Source organism: Eutrigla gurnardus (genome assembly GCF_963514095.1).
Source record: "Eutrigla gurnardus genome assembly, chromosome: 2".
NCBI classification, from domain to species: Eukaryota; Metazoa; Chordata; class Actinopteri; order Perciformes; family Triglidae; genus Eutrigla; species Eutrigla gurnardus.
The window spans coordinates 19152357-19162949 of NC_139916.1; the positions used below are offsets into that span (position 1 = coordinate 19152357).

At 42.2% G+C, this 10593-nt stretch overlaps 1 protein-coding gene across 2 annotated transcripts; it reads right to left on the bottom strand.

Moving 5' to 3' along the window:
* Positions 1-1537: 1537 nt before the first annotated feature.
* On the bottom strand, positions 1538-9287 carry gata2b (GATA binding protein 2b). 2 transcript variants are annotated; one of them, XM_084029282.1, is made up of 6 exons: positions 9118-9287; positions 8524-8938; positions 7515-8066; positions 5754-5899; positions 3414-3539; positions 1538-2518 (listed from the first exon to the last, which is right to left on the bottom strand). In XM_084029282.1, exons 2-6 carry the CDS (start codon positions 8756-8758, stop codon positions 2255-2257), a joined length of 1323 nt encoding a protein of 440 aa, XP_083885408.1. In that variant the 5' UTR covers positions 8759-8938; positions 9118-9287; the 3' UTR covers positions 1538-2254. The 2 variants fall into 2 exon arrangements, with proteins under 2 accessions (XP_083885408.1, XP_083885407.1); XM_084029281.1 differs by having other exon boundaries at positions 7494-8066; positions 9118-9286.
* Positions 9288-10593: the final 1306 nt, after the last annotated feature.

The following is a 10593-nucleotide window of genomic DNA, read 5'->3' on the forward strand; positions in this document are numbered from 1 at the left end:
GTATTTGACATAGCAGATCTGGGGTTCCCTGTGCTTTATAACTTATTTTAAGCTTGTTGGTATTGTCATAACTGCTTCTAAAGGAGGAAAACCACATAAAAAAGTCTAAAAGATATGGAGCAGTGATGTAAAATATACATAATTGTTATTAAAAGGGCTTGTGCTTAAAAGGAAATGTCTTATATCACTGTAATAATAGCATCATGTAACAGATAACAAGATGGCCAATTTGATATGAGCATTACCCAATGAGCAGATGACACTGGTTAGGTAATTGTGGGAACATATGGCTCAACCATTTCCTGTCAAGAGCACTAATCTCCACCGCTCTGGGAAGTAACCTGTATTTTAGAAAGTGGTGATTCATGTCAACAAGGGTTAGAAGCATAAGTGGATTGCATTGATACTGCATTGAGAGAATTATTGTTGTCCTCAAAGGAGAGGATACGAATGAAGTGAACTGAGGAGGTTTGATGTGCGTTATAGCCCATGTCCCAGTCAGGCGATGATTCTCTCATAGTTATATAAATATAACTAACATGGCGCCTTTTGTTCATGGAGATGTTCTTTTTTTTCAATTTTAAGGAAATAAGTGTTCTCAGTCATCACTGTTAGTTTTATATGGTTTCTTTATTATCAGCAGTATGCAATGGCAACAGGTGATCAGCTTTTTGTGACAGGTTGTATCATAGTAATGTAATGTAATAGTAAGCATGGATTCTCTGACTGGCAAAAGTGTAGATCAAAAGTTGTGACGTAGAAGCTAATAGAAAGTTGTACTATGCATAGTGTTTCCTCAGCCGCTAACAGGTTTCTCACATTAGCACCGCCTGAAGGTAAAGTGGCTTACCCCCCAGAATTTTGAGATACTCTTTATAAAATTCTTGCCAAGATTTCGATGAAAAGATTGATACCACACTCCTGCCTGTACGATAAATGGTGGTTAGGTTAGCATAACTTAGCCTGGAAGCAGCTAGCAAGGAGCTTTCCAAACAAAACAGCATCCGCGTACATCAGTATGCACCTCCCAAACGTGTCCATTTCATCCATACAAATAAGAAAGTGTAAACATGGTGCCTTGTGGTCTACAGAGGTGTATGTGTTGGGTTAGTTCTCTACCTTCTGGGACTCCAGGAAAATAGGTGGATTTTATTAGCTTTGGACAGTGCTAGGCTAGCGGCTTCCTCTGTTTTTATGCTAAGCTAAGCTATAGGTTGTAGATAGAAAAAGAAGAAAAGCATGGCTGGTTTCTGAAAATGTATCCAGAGATGAAGGAGGCTACAGAGTGTTGATGCACAGAAGATAAAGCTCAGATAGTTATTAGAATGGTACAAAGAAACAAATAGCTATTACTGACATTGTAGCTTTTAATCGTGTTAATTAATTACCTAACGGTGCATTCACATTTGTATATTCTGTGTGATACCTTGTCCCACCATGAGAACATCACAATTAGCCAAGTTAATTTCTGTATCGGTTCTTGTTATGAGCACTCAAATATTAACTAGAGGATATTGAATAGACGGAACAGAAGGAATAATGAACTTGATCTCTTTATTTCTTAGGAGTATAAATGTTGACCAGTTCAAAGAAAGCGCTTTGGCTAAAAATATATTCATAAATGGGATAACAGTATCCATATTATGATACAGGTGATATAGTAAAAGAAAAAAAAGGCAGTGAAAATAAATTATCTGAATAATAATAATAATTAGAATAACAATAATTATAATAAACAGTGTCAAATTAGCATTCATAAACCTTTTTTGTTTGATTTCTTTCTTTTGTGAAAATTCCTTTAAAATTGTCCATAAGAAAAAAAAAATCCAGCATATTTTCATTAAATGGTTGGGGAGATCCCCCTTCGGTCTCACACATTTACAATATTCACAGTTACTATAAACCTGTTCGGCACACACTGAGCCATGCTGCAGTCACTCAGGCTGCCAGTGGGGACAAAACCATGAGGTGCAATGACATTTGTTGTGTTTACATGTGGGTGCCTGGCCGACAGAATAGCCCTGTCTGTCTTCCTCCATCCGAATATGTACCTATAGATATGGAGTAAAAAGGTAATATCCGTGTGTTCTCCAATATACCATTGGCATAATCAATCAAGAGACAGTCAAGACGAAGACACGCAAACTGCATGTCTGTAACATTGCACACACTGTCCTCTAGTGAGACCCTCATCCCCGACCACACGACCGTCTCAGGTTCCCCCCAGCGTTCCTTAACTCCTCTCCTTACGCTCTCAGCCCATGGCGGTCACCATGTTAGAGTGGTGCGGGTGCCCAAAGGAAGGGTGTATCGGGGTGGGCGTGGGCAGCATGTGTCCGCCGTGGCTGAAAGGCGCCAAGTGGCCCATGGACATGTGTCCGGCCAGAGAGCTGAAGGGGGAGCTTTTGGAAAACTCCTCATAGCTGTCGCAGCCCCGCTTGCCCTTTTTGGATTTGTTGGTCATTTTTCGGTTGCGTGTCTGTATTCCCTCCTTTTTCATGGTCAGAGGCCGGTTCACCTGTAGAGAGGGAGGAGTGAGGAGGTGAGTGATTCGGTCAAGTTTGGAGGGAAAATTCAAACTGAGAAATTCATTTTATGAAATATAATAATACATTATAATAATAAACATAAATCAGTCTTCTTCTGTTATGTTTTTGTTATGTTTTCTCACTTAAAGGATAAAGAAATATTCCATATTGTTGTTTTTGTCATCAAATCCCATGAATAAACCAAAATCAACTGTGCAGTACTCCATGCTTTCCTACTTCCCTGTCCACGGCACAAATTGGTTCCTACTAAGATATAGATCTTTTTTTTTTTTAATGGGTTATTTTCAGTCACTGTCGTTTGTACCTCACATTATTTAGTGCATTTGTTAGGGACTCATTTTAACTGTGAATAAATACACATTTGAATTGTGTGTGTGGAGTTGTGTAGCTCATGAATGCTTTTTTTATTTTGGAAAACAATGGAGGTCACAAATAAATAAGATATATCTGGTTTTGACTGCACAGAAAAATACTTTTTGGGATTTATTTGTTGACCATCATAAAAAATATAAAACATCAGATTCATCCTTTAAAAATATGCATCCCTAGTGCCTATTCTCTTGATATCTTGATGCCTCCAGTCTTAATGCCATTCATATGGCGGTCCCACTCAAAAACAGTCCCACCATTGTGACTCTCAAGGGGATTACGCCTACCATGGAAACAATAAAGCACAAAGAAAGAAATCACCAACGAGTCCAACAGTGTCTGAGAGTAAAACAGTGCCCCCCCCCCCCCCCCCCCCCTCTCTCTCTCTCCCCTTTCTGCCTCTCTTATCCTTCAACCATCAACGTGACCTGCCTGCCTATACTTCCCGTCTATTTGACCCGGGACCAACTTGGCGATCAGCAGTCGCAGACTTACATTATGCAGTTTATAGTAGAGGCCGCAGGCATTGCACACCGGGTCTCCGTTTGCATTGCGCCGCCAGAGTGTGGTGGTCGTCGTCTGGCAGTTGGCACAACAGGTGCCTGCTCGTCTGGCAGCAGACTGTGGAAAGATGTTCAGCTTTGATTAGAGCTCGCCGGCACCAGCAGACACAGAGCGGGTCAGTTTAAGAATACATTCAGGAACATATTTCTATAATATAGGCTACTTAATTAACAACAGTGCAACATAACCACGCATGAGATTAGTTTATGCCCATCACAAATCCCAGAGGTCATGGTGACATATTCAGATGTCTTGTTTAGTTGGAGTAACAGTTTGAAACCCAAAGATATTCACTTCATCATATAATATAGTAAGAATGGAAAATATTCACATTTGAGAGCCTGGGACGAGTACATTTCTAAATTTATAAATCATTTAAATGAATTATTCATCCATTCATCACAATTGTTGCCAACACATTTTCTGTTGAGTGAAAAAATGTATTGATAAAGTAAACCCTGCAGCTCTACATGCAGTTTGAGGGAGTTACCTTCTCAGTATTTGGACAGCAGATTTGAAATAGAAATGTGTGAACAAAATAGATCAAACCGATGTGTGAGGAGCTCTGACATGGTGGATTCTTCACACCTGGTTATTTCATGTTCCCATTAAATGGATACATTAATATCCACCCTCATTCAAAATGTTCTGATGAATGTATTATCGAACACAACTTGAAATAACCTATTTATTGATATAATCATCCCAAAGTTGTATTCCCCATCTCAAACATCAGCTGGTCCAATCCTCTTCTGTTTAATGTGCTGCTGCTTCTGTGTGGTGGCCGCAGAGCTTGAGCATTATGGAAGGAGATCCGAGCCTATAGTCGGGAGGCCGAAGGAGGAAACAGGCGCTGGCCCCGCTGCTTTATCTGGACCGGTCAGATATCCGGATAGGAAACAGCTAGAAAGCTGCTGCCGCTGAACACAAGGCGCCGTGGAGCACTGCGATCCGGCCGAGCCGCACGGAAACCCGGCCTGATATATGGTTGTATTATATGCTATAATAGAACCAGGCGCTGAAATTAAACGCTCATATTGTGTGAAACGGGCAGCGTCGCGTTCTGCAGGTCAGTATAGCGATCAGTCGACGTGCGTCAACAAACTGATCACTTGAATATATTAGAAAAATACTAATAATATATTCTAATCCTAATATTCGACATAGTGTATTTGGTCGAATCGTCTTAATTCTTTGCTCAGCGCTTTGATCTCAATTGGTCTTGTTTTCCTTCAATCAGTGCGAAGTTTCGCACTTTTGTCGTGTTTTTGCATATTAAATTAAATAACTCTTCCTTGATTACTAAATACTGCTTTAATAAGAACAAATTGGGAAATAAAACAATTCCCATGAGACCTGTTTTAAATCTGAAGTGTCTAAATGCTGTCTTCAGTGTGGCATGAAATGAGGCTTTACTTTGAAATTATAACTAGAAAGATCATATAATATGAATAATTATTAATCCTTATTTTAGTCAAATAATTGGCAGAATGAGCATGCAATAAAAAAAGCATAGCCTATAATGCTTGCATTTCCAGCTATGTTATTTTATGTTGTGACTCTCCTAACGTGGTATGTTTATGTGGGTTTTTTTCAGTTCTTTGTAGACTGAGTGTGGCATGAAGTTGGGCTGTCTGGCCAACTGCAGCAGCACTGATGTTTGAAGCAGTTCATAATGGGGAATAACTCAAAAGCTGCTCTGTACCTTTACACCGAGACACACTTTCTTGTAAAAACCCCAAAAAACCCACACATCTCCAAAAGACAGACAAACCGAAAAAACACCCCCAAAAACAACCAATTCGCAACTTTGTGACAATGTATTTTCACATAATCCAATGATGTATTATAGTTGAGGAGAAAGTGATTTTTTTTTCAACCCAAAAATGAACATGTAATTGTTCAGTTTATTTAAAAATCCATCGCCCTACAATTAAAAAAAGCAGCATTATGAGCAGCATTATAAACTGTCAGGCAGGCCATGCGTTGTTGTGAGGGATGGGCTGCTGGCCCTGCTATCAATGACAGTATCAGAAGTAGCAGCAATAATGATAAGAGAAACAACACAGAGTCCCACTCTGCTAACAGCTCGGCCATGAAGGAGCAAGAGGTGACTGAGAAGCACAATTCCTGGAAACTGATTGGAAAAATATAACTTTCCTGGAATTGTGCCTCCTCCCCCCCCCTCTCCCTCCACCGTACACTCTTTTTATGTACTCCCCCCACACACACAAACTCTCATTCACTCTCTTATACACTGACGGGACTCACCAGCCTGCGTTTGGGTTTGATGAGTGGTCTGTTCTGGCCGTTCATCTTGTGGTACAGCCCGCAAGCGTTGCACAGGTAGTGTCCAGTGCTGTCGCGTCTCCACAGAGGTGTCGAGGTGGCTCCGCAGTTCACACACTCACGGCCCTCTGAGGGGGAAGACACAGTGATGTTTAAAAAAAAGAAATGTATACCTTCCCCCGTGCTTTACCAGCACATTTTTAAATCAGTATTATTAAATACGTTGAATGTGTGTGTATAGTGACCAAACTTTGTATTATGTTAATCATCTTTTCTAACAGGAATTAATTTAATACTTTTCTAAATGAATTATGTGTTCATACACATTTGAGTGGACACATCAGATTTAAAACAATGTATTTCCACAAACAACACCTTCAATTATGGATTAAATACAATAATATTATAATGCTTCTGTCAAAGCACATTATATTCCACTTTTTAGAAAATAAATTAGAAGGTGTGAGTTGAATTCCTTTTACACATCCAAACTCGTGAGGCAAACCACAACAACAACAACCAAAGACAAAATAATATAATTCAGGTCAATATTCTTAGGAAATATTTTAACTTGTAATTCATCTTGTCATCATGTTACAGCCAGTTGATATGTCAGCTTTTATATTTAATCCAAGTTATTCAAAGTGAGTTTATGTTACCCTGCACTAACTCCCTGCTAATAAACGGGTTCAACACAGTAAGGCTTAAGCTGAGAGTCTTCTGGTCTGTAATCAAATGACAATCAGGACAATGCATCAGTGTCTTATGTAACAGAGAAGCGACTCCTAGCCTAAATACGAGGGTTTTTTGGCTCTGTACACCTGCTGATCTTCCTTTCACACCTCTGGGCTGCTTCCACTTCTGCTGCAGCCAGACGGAATTACAGAGTCACAGTTAACAAAAGAGGATTATCAAAGTTGCTCAATATTGGAAGCAGGCCTAGACTTTGTGATCCTTTGTTGAGAAAAATAGTCTTATCATTATTAATTATTTGGGTATTATTATTGTTGCTGTTGTTGTTGTTATGCAATATCCAAAATTATAATAATTATGCTCACATTACACTGCACATTACAGGTTGGCTATTTTTAACGTTATACAAATCAAATCCAGATAAATGAATCTGGCTATCTGGATGTTTTAGTTTTAAACAGTAAATTGTTTAGGAGAATTTTGTCCGGGACAAAAAAAAAAGCTTCTCATTTAGTTTTTTTTATTTGTGTTGTTATTGGTAAATATTCCTTTGAGTAATTAAAGTTGTAGGATTTGCGCTCATAAAGAGGTGCATGATAATAATCTTATAGATCTTTATGTTGGCTAAGATTCATAAACCACTTCATTGATTACAAAGGCTGAATGATGTATGCCCATGTGTGTATTATGCAACAAGATCGCGAAATAGCCCTTTTGCATTAGGCTACATTTGCTTTCTATCTAAAAACAAATATATGCAAAGCTGCACTTTTAGGTCAATAACCTCCTCTTTGCACCACTGATACATACATAATATACACAGTAGAATGCCACGAATTAAATCAAATACACAAAGCTACTTCTGTATTAACCTGAGAGTTTAGTAGTTTAGTTAAATTGCCACTGACTCGCTATAAAACAGCAGGCCGATATAATCGTTATATAAAAGTCCCAAAACTGTCTGAATACTTGGGGATTTAACGGATTCTGTTTTGGGACTGGCCTCTGATGAGTTTGCAGTGGACTCACCGATACAGGACCGTGTCTTGCCTTTGTTCCTGGCGCTGAAGCCGGACGATGCTCCGAGCAGGCTGCCCGGGTGGAACAGGCTGCCGCCGTACTCGTGCGCCGCCGGGAGGGAGTAGGTGGGGTACGTCGGTATGGGGTGGTGGGTGGACGGGGTCTGGGCGCTCATGGAGGCCAGGCTGCTCCTCAGCGGACTGCAGCCCTCCATCTTCATCCCGTCCGATAGCGACACTTGGTATTTGATAGATTCCTTCTCGTCCATCCTGGTGGCGGAGGGAGACGCGGCCCCCGGGTCCGGGGACACGTCCTTGGGCGGTGTCGGCGGGAACGTGTACAGATGCGGGCTGGAGTGGGACGGCGGCGTCAGCGAAGACGCGGGGCCGCCGTTCGAGTTGTTGCTGCACGGGTAGACGGCGGAGAGGCCGCCGGGGGACGCGGAGCCCGGGTGGTGGAGGCCGGCCTTGCTGAAGGGGCTGACGGACCAGGCGTTGTGGTGGTGAGCCGACAGGGCTGCTTTCCCTCCGTCCAACCATGAAATCCCGGGGCTGTGGATTAGATGAGTCCCCGTCAGACGAGCTGAGAAATAACACAAAGGCAGACTATTTATTACAAATGACGACAGGCTGATTCAGCGTCGGCCTAAAGGGATGCGGATGGATGCAACAATAACGTTGACTTGTTGATTCATCGGCCTGATTTAAACCACTATAAAGTAACAAAGCCCACATTCACCAAAGTAATACCACAATGGAACAATCCTGAAGCAACATGTTATGTATTTTAAAAAAAAACAGGTTCTGACTGCACAAATAGGGTATTTTTTAAATCTTATTATGAGACTCTTGAATCCACAATAATATGTTTTTGAATTGTTTCAAATAGCAGAAAACTGTCATGTGAAGTGTACTCTGTTAATTGTGTAAAAGTGCATTTGTTTTCATAAATATAATAGGCTATAATATGGACTTTTGCTTAGTTGACACGTCCCCTGCTCTGCGTGTACGCGCGGGCCTGGCGGTGAAGCTCTTCTTACCGTGCGCCTGGCTGTAGGACACCCTGGCCCTGGCAGAGTTGTGATAGTACGGATTTCCTTGCGAGTCCAGGTGGTTAAAGAAAACGTCCACCTCATCCGGAGGCAGCAGCTGCGCCGTGGGCTCCATGTAGTTGTGGCCCAGGCCGTGGTGGTGGTGGTGGTGCGAGTCCGGGTGCTGGCCGTTGAGCACGGCGTGGTGATGCATCCAGCGTGGCTGATCCGCCGCCACATCCATCTCTGTCGCGTTACAGTGGACGACTATCCAGGAAGAGGACGCGGGGTGGTCTCGATATAATATGTGTGTGTGTCCTTCACCAGATATTCACTGTGTCCATTTACAGACGCTTTGTCTCGGTTCCTCTGACTTAAACTCCTCTCTTCTCCGGGACATCGAGTCGAGTTTGACGCAGGAAACCTGCAACAAACAAACATCAGATATTAATATTTTTAAAGGTGGGTCCCGGTTCGTCTGGTGATGCAACTTAAGATTAAAAAGGGGGGGTAAAGCATCTCCACCACATCACTCACAACCCAACACGCCGTCTCCTAATACGATGCTTCACTCAACATGACAGCAAGATAAACACGCCGCACCTTCGCCAACGCGCTTCACCCGCAGCGTCCGATCAGCTCTTTGGGAAAACTGTCCCCCTTCTCGTCGCTGCGGTCCTCTGTCGGTCCTCTCCGGTGCTCGGCGGGTGTTTGTCGGAGTGTACTCCGTCCGCTGGGACTTTAAGCAACACGTACAACTGTGGCTGACAGCGCGGCCAGGCTTGTCAAGCTCATAGGCGGAGTCTCCATTAAAAGATTTGACTCAGCCAATTGCACACCACCTCTGCGGATCCTCAGAGGCGGGTCCGCCAGAGAATCGCTTCTACCGTACTCATGTGGAGGGACACATCGGGGCCAGGTCGTTATCATTGTGTTCTAGGCTACTTGGTGGAATTGAATGTTTCATCTCCCATGTAATATGCCTTAAACATACTATAAAATCAAATTAAAATGAACAGGCTAAAAAAATCAAACGTAGCTGAGTTCCTTTTAGCCCAAAGCCTGCAATTTGAATACTGTATCATAAGCAAAAGACAGACAAATCATTATATCTGGTATATAATTTAAATATAGCATTGTCACAACTAGAACGATGTGTCAGTAATATTCACTTCAATTGACACCCATTTTCCTCTTACCTGCGGTAGTGCTATGTATCAATCTATATTCTTTTGGGTGAGTTGCAGATATTATCTGCCTTCTTATTATGGGACGATATGGCACTCCGTGAAGCTCAGAGCACCAACAAATACAAACAAACAAACAAAAATCCACGGATCTTATTGTGAGCAGTTTCATATGAACTATGGTTGGAAAATAAAATAGTTATCAGGAAAACATTGTGTTTTGGAATTTGGCTTGAACTGTCCCTTTAACAGCACAGTCACAGTTTTCGCGGTGATTCTCTCTCTCTCTCTCTCTCTCTCTCTCTCTCTCTCTCTCTCTCTCTCTCTCTCTCTCTCTCTCTCTCTCTCTACCCTCGCGCTTGATTGACATACAATAATTGGAGAGGGAGCGCGTGCAGCCCTGGCCGGCCGACACAGCCGCCTGCTTGACGCCGTCTCCTGACGTCAGTGCATCTTAGTGAAGCAAAAGAAAAGAAAAAAACTGAATCAGGACATGAACTTTTTCGAGAGAGAGGGAGAGAGAGAGAGAGAGAGGGGGGGGTGCTGCCCTGCCCGGAGTCAGCTGCAGTCCCAGCGGATGAACTCGAGGAAAGACACCGCTACTGATATTTACACTGTGGCAGCATTAATAATACATCCTCCTGACTCTGCTGTGATTTCCGAGAGCACGCAGGCCAGCATGCACTGCGTGGTTAACTATTAACCAAGACGGACTACACACATTTGATTAGATTTGGTTCAAAAACAAACTCCAATGGCCTCAATGAGGATTTCTTTTTGCAGAAACCCACCAGAATATATTGCCGTAAAGCACCTCGTTTTTTTTTTTGTTTTTTTTTTGCAGTATGGTCGACGTCTGTGCTGGAAGAAAACAAGTTCCTTGCAAACTGTT

Excerpts from the sequence above, each read along its gene's own strand:
- gata2b (XM_084029281.1), bottom strand. The coding sequence starts at position 8,758 with ATGGATGTGGCGGCGGATCAGCCACGCTGGATGCATCACCACGCCGTG. Across the intron at positions 3,540-5,753 it reads TCAAACCCAAACGCAGGCTG|TCTGCTGCCAGACGAGCAGG; the intron begins GTGAGTCCCGTC and ends ATCTTTCCACAG. Across the intron at positions 2,519-3,413 it reads TCTACTATAAACTGCATAAT|GTGAACCGGCCTCTGACCAT; the intron begins GTAAGTCTGCGA and ends CCCTCTCTACAG.